General features: G+C 52.0%; 1 protein-coding gene across 1 annotated transcript; it reads right to left on the reverse strand.

Moving 5' to 3' along the window:
- Positions 1-322: 322 nt before the first annotated feature.
- Dnmt3l (DNA methyltransferase 3 like) lies at positions 323-13,546 on the reverse strand. Its single transcript, XM_006989443.4, has 12 exons — positions 13,217-13,546; positions 12,679-12,768; positions 12,411-12,455; positions 11,216-11,295; positions 11,030-11,142; positions 10,315-10,486; positions 9,032-9,119; positions 7,890-7,984; positions 6,012-6,087; positions 5,526-5,665; positions 3,159-3,244; positions 323-832 (listed from the first exon to the last, which is right to left on the reverse strand). The coding sequence occupies exons 1-12, from the start codon at positions 13,332-13,334 to the stop codon at positions 664-666; spliced, it is 1,272 nt and encodes a 423-aa protein (XP_006989505.1). The 5' UTR covers positions 13,335-13,546; the 3' UTR covers positions 323-663.
- Positions 13,547-14,276: the final 730 nt, after the last annotated feature.

The raw sequence follows: 14,276 nt of genomic DNA on the forward strand, positions 1-14,276 counted from the left end.
GTCTACATCCGGGGTATGTGGGGGAATGGTTCCGGCCAACCAGGATTCACCACACAGTTCACAAACTGGCCAGTCCACATTTCCCAGCGGATTCAGCCTCATCGGAACACCAACAGCCGAGAGCTGTTGGGAACCCACTTCTGCAAGGTCCCACTGTGTTAGGAGGACCCAGAAATTGAATGGTCGGCTCACTAGGTGTGAGCTTTAAGCGATGGTTTGGGTCACTTCGGGTAACAACAGGAGGGTGAGTGATTTCAGCCGTCAAAGCAAATGGCAGGTGATGAAGGTGCTATATGACCACAGCAGGACATCAGGCGTGCAGTGTCTTACCACTGTGACATTTATTCTGTGACAGAATAAAGGCCTCACTCTCACACACCACACCAAAACTCCACCGGTAACAAGCCTATATTTGAAAAAAACTTCACAACAGGTACACACACACACACTTTTTTGGAGATACATGGCGGGCTATCCCACCAGGATCTTGTCCACAGAAGTGGGCGCCTCCCATCCCCACAGTGGGCTGCGTGGGAGGCATCGTGGGAACCGAACAGGAGAAACAGGCAAGCAAGCAGAAAAAAACAACCTGCCAAGAGAAAAGGCCATAGGAGGAAGGCTGCTGTGGTTCTAGGAAAACCTCTTCTTTCATTGTATCATGATTCATTTGTAAAGAGGAAGTGGGTTCTGAGAAAAATACTTGAAATACTCTCTCAGGGGGAGAAGGCAGTTCTTCACCAGGGGGTCGTCTTTCTGGGAGGCCATCTTGGCTCTGGTTCTGACTTGGCCTTCCAAGGACTGTTGCTCCTTTGGTGTCAGGGCCAAGTGTTTGCTAGCAAGGAAAGAGTCACCTGTTAGAAATGCAGCCTGGGCTGGGGATGGGGTGGGGTGGGGTGGGGTGGGGAGACAAGATCCCCACAAGGTGAAGGTTGCCTGTGGCCTCTAGGGTGAGTGCCCTCAGGAGGACCTACCAGTGTCTCCACATCTTAAAGCAGAGGAGGAAATGAATGGATGGAGTGGGAACAGGCAGGATTCCCAAAGACCAAACCTCTAATATCTCCCTTTCAAGACAGTATCTCACTATGTGGCTCTGGATGTCTGGGAACTTACTATGTAGACCAGTGAAATCCACCTGCTTTTGCTGGGATTAAAAGCAAAGGCATGAGCTGGGCGGTAGTGGTGCACGCCTTTGATCCCAGCACTTGGGAGGCCAAGGCCGGTGGATTTCTGTGAGTTCAAAGCCAGCCTGGTCTACAGAGTGAGTTCCAGGACAGCCAGGGCTGTTACATAGAGAAATCCTGTCTTGAAAAACCAAAAAAAAAAAAAAAAAAAAAGCAAGCATGTGTCCTACTTCCCACTACACCCCAGCTGAGACCTTTGACCTTTGATTCAGCCCTGCATATCCCCTTTTTGGTGTGAAGTGGGAGCCTAGAAGCTGCCAGGAGTGGATGTGAGCCATCCCAGGCAGTGACGCACACAGAGCAAGGGTAAAGATCAATGAGACGCTTCAAGGATGCACAGGCACTGTTCCCAGGAGGCCTGACAAGACAAACCCAGCTTGCACAAGTGGGAAGCCCATGCCCCAGGGGCTCCTAGAGCATGTGAGCTTCGTCCCGGAGTCCCCCTAGTATATGACACCTAGCACCCCCTTTCTGTGTGCCCAGCCCCCCGTACAGTTAAGGACCATCTCCATCTTTCTGGGGCAGACAGAAGCAATGAAGAGCATGGCAGTAAACATGTCCTCTTCTTTCCCTCCATTCTACCCTGTCTTTATGTGGACAGTGGTCATGTGGAGGCAGCCAATACACAAGCTGTCTGTGAACTTAGCAAGATAATTCCTACTCAGTGGGCTCGAGTCTTGCACCCCACTGGGAAGCCACCCTGTTCCCTCCAGGAGCCAAGTGACCCTAGGTATTAGGTGCAGGTGCACCCAGCCTTCAACTTCCTTTGGGAGCCCTAAATCAGAAAGGAGGTACCTCAATCAGAAAAGAGGTGGGACGGGGGCCCAGGAAGAAAGACGCTGTCCCTCCATGCTCCAAACCTGGCAGGACCCCATAGGGGGCCAGGTGCCTCTCTTGCAAGTCACATGTACTAGGATTGGCTGGACTATTTGTGATTACTTTTTTTTTTTCTCTTTTGGTTTTTTTGAGACAGGATTTCTCTGCGTAGCTTTGCGCCTTTCCTGTATCTCGCTCTGTAGCCCAGGCTGGCCTCAAATCACAGAGATCCACCTGCCTCTGCCTCCCGAGTGCTGGGATTAGAGGCGTGCACCACCACTGCCTGGCCAGGGATTACTTCTAAAGCATGTTTGTTGTTTGGGAATAGAAGGCCTGTGTGTGATATACCTGATGTGTGACATGCCTGTGTCATACCTTCTCATAGCTAGCAGTAGAGCCTGGCTCCTTTTGCCCATTGTCTAGCTCATTCACTGTCCCTCTCCTGGCCTATCCCACAATATCTATTGGGAAGGGACAGCAGGCAGGAGACCGTACCTTACTTAGAAGCATCCAAAAAGAATGTTTGGGAGCGTTATGTCTCCTCAGTTCTACCTCAACCCAAGTCCTGAAAGCATCCAGGTGAGGGAACCCGGTGATACCTGACTGGCATAGTGACTAGGAGCCAGGAGAATGCTGGGATGCAGGGGTGGGTGGGAAGTTTCCAGAAACTCACTATAGGGCAGGAAAGGACACGATTTAGCAGTCTCGGAAGACACAAACTGGCTCAATCTACACACAGGTCTGTGAGCAAGTGGGTGTCTGTGTGTGGGTGTCTGAATGCGTTAGGGAGTTGCGTCAGTATATATGAATGACTGTGTGGGTGTGAGCATGAGTGTGTGCAGGACAGGAGCTTCAGAAAGCTGGGTGGGGGTAACTGGCCTGCACAGTTTGAGAATGTGTCCTGAGGCCCATGGTTAGGAGTCTGGACTTCCCCCTGAGGGTGAGGGAACTCTTGTTCAGTCCTGAAGCAAGATCAGGAGAAAGGGAGAGTCCCTCAGTGCATGGGGACATGCTGAGCCCCATTGTGTCCAGGGCTGTGGTGGACAAGAGGTTGCTCAGATACTTCCGGTTGGAGCATGGAACTGCGTAGGCCTGGTTCTACCAGAGCGCACGGTTTCCTCTGCCTCTGAGTCTTTACCATCCCCCTGCCCCGAGAGGTACCTCTTCAACCCTGGGATGTTGCTCCACACCCGCACAGCATTCTGGAGGACTCTGCCGCGAATATTCTGGAGGGTCACAGGCTCCATCTGTGGGAGAAGAGGGGGCTGTGGGTCAGCGTGACACAAATGCAGTCTCCTCCCCGTGGGACACACATAGTCAGAAGACCATCTAGGCTGGCCATGCCTCCTCTGTGGCACTGCTCACAGGGCACTCAATTTTCCTTACAAGACTACGGAGAACTAAAACCGGGAGACCTCCTTGAGCAACTCTATAAAAACACTTTCTATTGCTCCACTGAAATGGGTAACTTTCCAAAACACTGACCTCTGAAAAGACAGAAAATCTCTGGGCAGTGGTGGCACATGCCTTTAATCTCAACTCTTGGGAGGCAGAGGCAGATGGATCTCTGAGTTCAAGGCCAGCCTGGTCTACAGAGTGAGTTCCAGGACAGCCAGCACTACACAGAGAAACTCTGTCTCAAAAAAAAAAAAAAAAGCCAGGCGGTGGTGGCGCACGCCTTTGATCCCAGCACTCGGGAGGCAGCGCCAGGCGAATCTCTGTGAGTTTGAGTCCAGCCTGATCTACAAAGCGAGATCTAGGACAGGCTCCAAAGCTACACAGAGAAACCCGGTCTCAAAACAACAACAAAAATTAAAAAAATGAAAAAAATTTTTTTAAGCCGGGCGGTGGTGGCGCACGCCTTTAATCCCAGTACTCGGGAGGCAGAGGCAGGAGGATCTCTGTGAGTTCAAGGCCAGCCTGGACTACCAAGTGAGTTCCAGGAAAGGCGCAAAGCTACACAAGAGAAACCCTGTCTCGAAAAACCAAAAAAAAAAAAAAAAAAAAAAAAAAAAAAAGAAAAATTTTTTTTTAAATCTTCATAGATCTTCTTCTTCTTCTCCTCCTCCTCCTCCTTTTTTTTTTTTCTTTTTTCTTTTCAGGGAGGCAGGAGTAAAGACAGAGTCTCACTTACCATATAGCCCTGGCTGGCCTGGCACTTACTATATAGACCAGACAGGCCTCGGATTCAGAGATCCTCCTCTTCTGATAGGATTAAAAGCAAAATCATGTGCCGTTGCGTCCAGCTCACAATTTTTTTTGTTTTGTTTTTTAAAGCTGTACCGAGCAATACAATTTCATAGAATCCTTTCACCACGTAAAATATTTCTATGAACCAGATTCAACACAGAAACAAAAACCTGACAAGGATCCCACAAAAGAGAAAACCACAGACCAACCTCCTCTCGCACTTGCCGACTCAAAAAGTCCTACCTATAAAACACTTTCCCGCAGGCTTCAGCCACGGGCTAAAATAACGTACCATGGTCAAGTGGATTTTCCTAGGAATGCAAGGATAGTTCATTCCCAGCAGCTCTAACCATATGCTGGAGCCCATTAATGGATGCGGGGAGGTGGGGGTGGGGAGAGGTGATCTGGCCATCTCAAGAGTTAAAAAGAGGGGGCTGGAGAGATGGCTCAGAGGTTAAGAGCACCCACTGCTCTTCCAGAGGTCCTGAGTTCAATTCCCAGCACCCACATGGTAGCTCACAACCATCTGTAATGAGATCTGGTGCCCTCTTCTGTATACATAATAAATAAATAATTCTTAAAAAAAAAAAAAAAAAAAAAACATTAAAAAAAAAAGAGTTAAAAAGAACATAGGATGCTGCACCTTTAATCCCAGCACTTGACAAGCACAGCTTCTCATTCCTGATTGATTTTTCTGTCTGAGTACCCAGGGAAATTGTCTGGTGCCTATGGATCCCCACCCTCTCTACTCCCGCAATAGGCCAAGCTCCCCAACCTGCCGTTGTATCTCCTCCTGGGAGGTGAGGACACAACAAGCTTCTTCCTTCCTCACTGTCTCTCATCTCCTATATTCAAGACTGTCAGTCATTCCTCCTCACCCTCCACAGCTATCCCTGTCACACTGGCCCAAGTCAGCTCTGAAGGGAACTGAGCCCTGGGCCCCAGGGGGTGGCCACACTGATTGGTGAGAGTTCAGGCAAAAAGGGGCGCACAGGCTGTCCAGAATGAGTGCACACAAACTCACGGGAGTGCATGCAGTGGACATGCATGTCATGCGGAATGTGTGGTGGGTGGAAGTGGATGTGTTCATGTGTGCGGGCTGAGAGTGCAGGGGAGGAGGGGACACGGATCTGGGTGGCTGTGACTTGCATGCACAGGAGTAGTGTAGGAGGAGGGGGCTGCACTGCAAGGCTGTCCCAGTGTCCTGAAAATCTGCAGTCTAGTGTCTTGGGTGCCCAATGTCCTTGTGGCCCCGCACACACGAGGGCAGCAGAGGCCTCAGGAGGGAGAGTCCCAGAGCTGGATACAGGCTAAGCTCCCACCCCCAGGCACACTCACCTGGAGGAAGCGGGTTGTGGTGACTTGGTCATCCTCAGTCAGCAGCAGACTGTCCACAAACAGCCAGAAGAAAGGCCGCTGACTCCCTGGGTGTGGGCGAGCATACTGCAGGATCCGGTGGAACTGGAACATGTACCAGCCTGTCATGAACCAGGGGGAGGGCCAGTTCAGATGGCGAGGGCCAGGACTACACACCTTTGCAGACGCTGGGCACCTCTGCTCTCGCATTGTGGAGATGGGAACACGAGTGTCCGTTTAGTCTAGAACTCACCCATCAGCACACTGAGCATGTGCAAGTTCACCTGTCAGTTATAGCCCAGGGAAGCTAGTTCTAAAATGCAGGGTGTGAGATTTCTGCCCTGTCTGCAGGCTGAGGGGGCATGAGGTGATGCGGAGACAGAAGAGAGGACAGGGTAGAGGCGACAGGGTTGAAGACAAGATTCTCAGGTGATTGGAGCTGAAAACAGGCCATTTCTTGAAACTTACCAGGGCAGCGGTCACAAGAGCGACCTAGAGGCTGTGTTGAGCCATATACAAGGTCAAAGGGGCCCCATCTCTCCACCTAAGAAACACACATGGTTATTTATGGGATAAGGATGGCTCAAAGCTAAGTGCTCTCCCACCGGTGGCCAGTATTAGGGCCTCTGCACCCCACACATCTCCCCAGTGATGTACCTTGTGGGTGACCCAAACAGACCTCCTAACTAAGCCTTGGGGCCCACTTAGGCAGAGATACCCAGACACCAATGGCTCTCAGGAGAAGCCCAAACAGTGGTAGCCTGAGAACATTCCATATCTGAGATTCTTCCTCAGATAACTGTTGCCTTTAAAAGGGGGGGCCAGTCCTGGAGGGAGAACACATGCTATTTCAGCCTGCGGGATTCCATATCCTGGGAAACTGGATTGTGCTGGGGTCAGTAACTGGGAGCAGCAGGCAGCAGGGGGGACATTATCTGATGACCATAAACAGTTCCCACTTAATAAGCAGATGGGGTCACTAGCTGGTCAGTTAGGAAGAAAATGAAACAGTTAGCCCCAACTCTGCCCCAAGTGCAGACCAATAAGGATTCTTCCGTTTACCCAAGTGGCCCAAGGTCCCTCTCCAGAGCCCAGAGAACTCCTGCTTCATCAACTGCCTATCTAGCCCTGGGTATTCTTTTAAGAAAAAGTTCTGCCTGGCAGGGGTGCACCCCTTTAATCCCAGCCCTCAGGAGGGAGAGGCAGGTGGGTCTCTCTAAGTTTAAGGCCAGCCTGGTGTGCAGAGCAAGTTCCTGGACAGCCAGGGCTACAGAGAAATCCTGTCTTGAAAAACCAAAAAAAAAGAAGAATTATTTAGGGACTAGAGAGATGGCTCAGAGGTTAGGAGCACTGGCTGCTCCTCCAGAAGTCCTGAGTTCAATTCCCAGCAACCACACGGTGGTTCACAACCATCTGTAATGAGACCTGATGCCCTCTTCTGGAGTGCAGGCACACATGCAGACAGAACACTGTAAACATAATAAATCTTTAAAAAGAAAAGAAGGAAGAAAGAAAAAAAAAAAAAAAGAGTCCCTAAGATATCCAAGCATGATTTCCCCAATCTAGAATAGGCCCCCAGTTTCTTGGAATTTCTCTCAGCAGTGGCCTGACTTCTAAATTAGGCCCCAGCTTCTTGGCTCTTGTGTTCTCTATGTCCCCAACTTCTCTACCTGGGTTCCTCCAGGGGCAATGACTGGTTGGGATCTGGCCAGAGGGTTCTGGTCAGGGTTCTGGGTTAAAGACCAGCACCCCAGCTGTCTACAGTAAGGAGATCCAAATGCAACCTGGCCCCTCCCCCCTCCAGTGCCCCCAGGAGGAGCGGAAGAGGGTCCCACACAGGGACAAGACAACACCAGATTTGCATTTGGAAGGTGTTTTCAGACAGTTGTGGTCTGCAGCTCAGCTCCAGACTTGTAACAATGGGAGGGTGGGGTGGGGTTGAACCTCTCCACCCATGCATATCCCCCATCATAGGCAGCAGAGACTAGCCATGTGGCTTTCCAGACGGCTGGCTGCTGGCCCTGATCAGGGACCAGGGCCAAGCAGAGGTCAGAAAAGCATTCCACTCCCACCTCCCTCTGTGAGGCATAACAGTGGTGACCTTCCTGGGGCTGGCCCCACCAGAACCCCACACCAGAACCCCATGCTGGTCCAAGCAGGACGTCGCACCCTGCATGCTCCTTCCTGTCCCTCCAAAGCTCCCTTCCTCCCACCCTCCCCCCTCATCGCCCTCTCTCCCTCCCTTCCATTACCCCTCTCTCCTCCTTCTTGCTCCTCCCCCCCCCAGGCCCCATAAGGCCACTTGCACACCTGGCCTTGGCAGCCCCACCCCACCCCCCAACTTACATCTCTCCTCACAACATTCGTGACATCTTCCAAGTACTTCAGCCTTCCTCCTTCAGAACCAGAACCTCTTTCCAGAAAGCCCAAACTCTCTAGCTCTGGAGGGAGGACAGACAAAGATGGATAGAGAGCAGACATGGGCTCTGTCCCCGCAGAGTGGGGGATGGATCCATGACAGTGCAACTTTCCTGTCATGGAGCAGCAGCTTGATCTTCTCCAGTTATCAAGAGCCTAGGGCAAACGTCCTGCGTGTTGGTTTATGAAAGTCAAGAAATGTATTGCAAAACTCTGCATTTCTGAACCATGCTCTCACTTGCTGGCTCAGACAACCAGTGGGCTGTGACATTTATGTCCTCTTTGAATCAAAGTGGTGACATACAGAGCAGGTGCATTTCCTTCAGACCCCAAGAATTAGAGCTTGGGCAAGTTGAGCCCTTGCTGGGCGTCCTTAAGGTATAGTGATACAATTATACCCTTGTATACCACACGGGGCCCTTGTGACACACTGTGGGGTCACTTGGACACTCTCCTGGTATCCTGAGTGGGATATGATTTAGCCAGAGAACAGAGTACCTTTCGGGCTCTGAGCTTGCTAGGCACATGGAGGTCAGAGCAGTCTAAGAGACAGGACTCCAGGAGAAGAATAGCCAGGTTGGGAGGGAGATTCAGGTACAGAAAGAGGAGACAGGAAGGTGTGGAGACTGGGGAGCCAGTGCATTATTGGGACAGGGCTGCCAGAACCCAGCCTCAGCATCAACAGTAGTTCCCATCCACCCTGGCAGGCTTGCCCCTTCCCCTTCAATGCTGCCTCCTCCTGTTGGGGAATTGGGTTCTTGTCTGGGTTCCAGCTCTCTGGCCCTTTTCACCTTCCCTCCTGGTTGGGCACACAGTTGGGGCATTTTTTGGATATCATACCCTTTCTGAGATACTCAGTTCTCTCAGCTCAAGGAGTCTGAGGAAGAAGGTCGATGGGCATTCTATTCTCAATCCCTGCTCCACATCTCGGATGCCCAGGGGTAGCCTAACAGCCAGGCAGAGGACCCCAGAACACTCTGAGCTCCTCCTGCCCACCCCCACCCCCCCCCCCCGACCCTCCTGCATGACAGGCTTCTTGAGAGTCATTTGACTGACGAGAGGACACTCACCTTTCTCAATATTCCCAAAGAGGCTCAGTACCTGTACTGGCTGTCTCTTCCAAGCAGACACTGGCTTATACATCTCCAGAGGGCTTGCCTGGAAAGGAAATTGAAAAAAACAGAGAGAAAAAGGTGAGAGGATGATGCTGGTTGCTCAGTGAGAGCTGGTGAGTTATAAAGTGGCTCCTACAGTAGTCTTTCCCCGGATGGACAGACAGGACTCAACTGAGAGCTACCTGGGACTCACTTGCCAAGGCCTGGGTGACCCTGGAGGGACCAGCGCTGTCCATCCCTCCCTGGAGGCCAACTCCACCCACTCCCCAAGTCTAGGTCTCTTGCCTGGACCCCCACATTTTGGGAAGCAGGGTATGGTTTCTCTGAAGTCAGAGGGTAATAGATACTAGCAGAGGAGAGCTCTGTCTGTAGGTCTCAGGCTCCGAGACTCGAGGACAGCAAAACCATTCTCATAGCCCAGCAGCCTGAAACCCAGGTGCCACCAGCGCTGGTGGCCTGAGGCTTCAGGGAACCATCCCAGGCCTCTCCCAGCAGCTGGGCTCAGCACACTGTGGCTCTGACTGGCTGTGTGCTGCCTCTGCCTTCCTCACTAGATTTTTCCTGCATGTCTCAAGGTTCTACAACTCCCTTCTTTTACAAGCATGGCACCGCTACATACATGCAGAGACCACCTCCTTCCAAACTGCTCTTATCTCAAGCTCAGCCGAGCGACACCACCAAGACCCCACTTCCAAATCAAGTTGTGTTTTCAGGTCCCTGGTTTATGACCTTGACAGATGTTTCAGGGAGAGAAGACACACAGTCCAGTCTTCTGCACCTTTGACTGTTTTGACCCCTCTGGGCTTCACCCTTGAGACGGCAGCCATGGCTGCCCACGGGATGCCCTGTAGGCTAAGCATTCAAGCCAATGTGATGGACTTATTGTATGTCTGTGGAGGGGGCTCCTGTCCTACTTGTGACCGGTAATCATCCCTAGGCTTGTAAGAAACAAAATGACGACCAAGGATGAAACTCAGTTGGTAAAGAGCTTGTGGTGCCTATGGCCCTGGGTTCAGTCTTTGTAAATGTGGTGCCTGTAATCCCAGGACTCAGGAGCAGAGGATCGTTGAGTTCAAGGTCATCCTCAGCTACAAAGTGAGTTGGAGGCCAGCCTGGGCTACCTGAGACCCTCACAACAAAATAGCAGTGATACCCTGCTCTCCAACCGAGAAGGGGCCTTATGGCAAAAGCCTCATCCGGTGATGGAGTATGTGTATCCAGCACTGGGTGGTCCTTACCCCCTCTAGATCATGGAAGGCCTTCAGCTGGTGACGCCACCTCTTTCGCCTCTGCAGCAGCCCGCTCCGAGTGAAAGGCAGGCACAGAAAGCAAACCCAGCACGCCATGGCGTTGATTCGCTCTGAAGTCCCGGGGCCCACCAGGATATCCACACACTCAAAACAGTAACATCTAGAGTCAAACCGAGAACCACGGTGACCTGAGTCATACTGCCATGGGGACCGCAAGGCAGGCCGGCACCTCGTCCGGGAGGGAACCGTATGTTTCTCTCTGGGCTCATCAGAGGAGGAGCTAATGTTGCTCTCAGTGCTGGGTGGGCGAGGCTGGATGCAGGCTGGGAAGGGGAACTCAACAGAAGATGTGAGGTAGCTGTCCCCAAAACAGTGGACCTCACTACCTTAAGCCTTCCCACAACTCTGAAGCCTGTACACATGTTTTTTTTTTTTTTTTTATGAGGAAAACCTTATACTGGAGCAGCTGGCTGGGAAGGGGACACTTGAAGTCAGGGCTATAAAGAGGGAGATGTCCAGGACAGGGCAGGGACCATCATGGATGGAGCTCAGGATGGTGTTTCAACACCAGAAGGTGAATGTGCCACCCGTGTCCTGAACAGTCCCCGTCATGGCACATGAGATAGATCTTCAGCACCTGCTTCTCATATTGGGGGTGGTTCTTTTGGGAGGAGCAATGGGGGGTCGTGCCCCCCCCCCTCACCTGGTACAGTCGGGGCTCTCACAGATGAACAAGGTGTGCCCTGAGCAGCAGATGGAGCAGTAGCTCTGATGCCCATCCTCATCATAAAGGAAGATGGTCTCCAGGAACGTGTCCTGAGCAGGGAGCAGAGGCTGTCTGTGATCTCCCCCTCCAGTGCCAAGTAAGTCCCACTGCCTCCCTGCTTACCTTACACGAGGCACATATGCCCCCCTCAAATAAGGGGTGCTGCGTATGCACCTGGAGACTTCCACAACAGAGGCAGATGTCTAGAGAGAATGCAGAGGGAAAATCAGGGGAAAGACTCAACCAAAGTGGCCCAAGGACCCTGAGAGAGATCAGGGAAGACCCTAGAAGTGTGTGTGTCAGGGTTATACATCTGAAGACTTGATGGGAAAACAAAACACCCCAAATGAAGGGCAGACATCTCCAAACCGCAGAGGGCTTTTTGCAGACCTGACATGTTGGTCCTAAAATGCCTGTGAAGACCCAAGGGCTCCCATATCGGCCAATCCAGAGAAATAGATCACTGACTGAGGAACTTGGAGTCCCTTTGAATGGATACACATTTAAAAAAAAATTATTTATTTTATGTATACGAGTACTCTTCCTGCATGTATGCCTTTATGCCAGGAGAGGGCATCAGAGTCCACTATAGATGGTCGTGAGCTACCACGTGGGTGCTGGGAATTGAACCCAGGTCCTCTAGAAGAGCAGCCAGTCCTCTTAACCACTAAGCCATTTCTCCAGCCCCCAGACACACACACATTTTTATTTTCCTTTTTTCCCCTTTCTCTTTCTGACAGGGTCACATATATCTCAAGCTGGCTTCAACTTCACTAAAGGTGACCTTGAGTTTCTGGTTCTCCCATCTTTATCTCCTGAATGTTGGGTTACAGGGTGTGCCGCCACACCCATCTCACAGGGTGCTGATGGAACTTAGGGCTTCCTGCAAGATGAGTAGACACTCTACTGAAAACTCAGCATAGTCTCAAATTGGACTGTAGTCGTGGATGATGTAAAGACACAATTTTTTGTGAGGGTGGAGTAGGATTCAAGACAGGGTTTCTCTGTGTGGCCCTGGCTGTCCTGGAACTCGCTCCACAGACCAGGCTGGCCTCAGACTCAGAGATCCTTTTGCTTCTGCCTCCTGAGTGCTGGGATTAATGGTGTGCACCACCATGCCCGGACCAGATACACAAAAAATTTCAACCACATGCTTGAAACAAATCTGAGGCTGCGGTAAGGGGGATGGGGAGAGAACACCCCATGGGCACCAGGATTGTTCTCCACCTTCTGGGATGGCTAAGTAAGGCTGAAGCAAGCCTTTCTAGTGCAGCTGACACCCAGTTTTGTCGGGTCACAAGCAAGTATGCAAACTTACCTTCGATGTTCCGTCGGTTCACAGTGACTTCATACCTGATGATCTCTGGAAGAGAAAAAAATAAGTAGCCTCCTTCCTCTGGCTCTTCATTAAAACGTGCATGGTAAACTTGTCTTCTGAGGTGACTGAGACACAAAGAATCCCCCCATTGAATGCCTGCCTTTGTCTGGGGTGGGGGCATCCTGAATGACACAGGAACATTCCGTGCATTGCCTGACCCTGAGGTTCTCATCCAAGAGATAAGTTCATTACTTGGGTGGGGCCTTACCTCTGCCTGGTGGAGGTGAGGCTAAGGACCGTATCTCCCCAGAGTCTTCCAGTACAACATCCATGCTATCCTCGTCATTCAGGCTCGGGGCTGGAGATGGAGACAGCGTCATCCCAGGGAGGCCACATAGGGACACAAAACACATGCAGGAAAAACAGTCAGCTACCTGTAGTCAATACAGGGGTCAGGGGACCCACTAGACTGCCCAGCCAAGCCATGGTGACATCCACCCACCCATCTGGGAATTAGGGACAAGAAAAACTGCAACATCAGCTTCGAAGTACTTGGTAGAAGAGAGTGGGCCCTATGAGCTACCCTTCACCCATCCAATCCCAGCCACCGTGTGTTTTCAGGTAGGGCATATATGTGGATACCCCAGCGTCCGTGTGGCCCTGCCTCCCTCTGTACCTGGTAGACCCCTCTAGGACTCATTCCCACCTTCTGGTGAAGATCCAGAGTCCCTGCTAAGGACCCTGTGGAGTAAGAGGAGGAAAGGGAAGAAGAAGAAAGGAGAGGGAAAGAAACCTGAGGATCTTACAGGGTTTCGGCCACTGCTCTTCCAGGTGGCTGGCAGAGTCCGGGCTAGAACTGTCCAGAGTCTCCAGGTCCCAGGTTCCAAGAGCCTTGGGGCAAGAAGAATTCTCCTGGGAACCCATGAAGGTTGTCTGCGAGAAGGATCTGTGTCGGAGGGATGGCGGGTGGCTGGAGATTTCAGGAGGTGTGTCAACAGAGTCGTCAGAACCCTGCAATGCAATGGGAGATGATGGGAGGGGGGGGTGTAAGGTGCTCGGGTGGGTTCTCTTGGGGTCTGGTGGGGAATTATGGAGAGGAAGAGAGAGGGGAGGTTAAAAGGGACCTTAAGGCAAGTACGGATAAGAGCTAAGTGCTGGATGGAGCCTATTAAGGGCCCGGGACGGTGGGGTTGAGGGCGTGGGGGCAGGTACTCAGGGGCGGGGCTTAAGGAGCCCAGCACGTGGGGGGGGGATGGATTCAGGGAAGAAGTGGGGGCGGGGTGGGTGGGGGCGGGGCTGAAGGGGCTCAGGGAACCTTGTGAATTGGGAGAGGGGTTCAGGGTAGGGGTGGGGAGGGAAAGAGTCACAGAGGAGGGGGTTATGGAATACTGTGGGAGGGCGACTCGGGGCTGAAATGGGGTGGGGGTGGGGGAAGGGAGGTGCTAGGCCTCACACACACACGTTGAGGTTAGGGAGCTGGGAGGTAGGGTTCCTGATTGTGTGGAGGGGGGATGGGTGGGGCATAAGCATGGAAAAGTGTTGGTGAGTGGGGGAGGGGGAGGTAGAGAGCCTTGGGTTGGGGTAAGTCAGAGGAGGACTTCTAGGACCACAAGGGTGATGTTGTGCCTGTCCCTGTGGTTAATGTGAAGGGAAGACCCGCCAACCTCTTTGCAGAGTGCTTAGTGGATTATTCTTCCTACCTGGCTTAAAGAGTGAATCCATTCATGGCCACCTGTCCCTTCCCAGGATACCACAGCGGCTGGCCTAATCCGCTAGGAGTTATAACGGAGGGCAGAAGCTGTGGGGAGCCCCTGGGAACATGGCTGCTGACTCCAGGCTTTGATGGGCAAGGCCGGTAACTTAGAC

This window comes from Peromyscus maniculatus, chromosome 21 (genome assembly GCF_049852395.1).
Source record: "Peromyscus maniculatus bairdii isolate BWxNUB_F1_BW_parent chromosome 21, HU_Pman_BW_mat_3.1, whole genome shotgun sequence".
Lineage (NCBI taxonomy): Eukaryota > Metazoa > Chordata > Mammalia > Rodentia > Cricetidae > Peromyscus > Peromyscus maniculatus.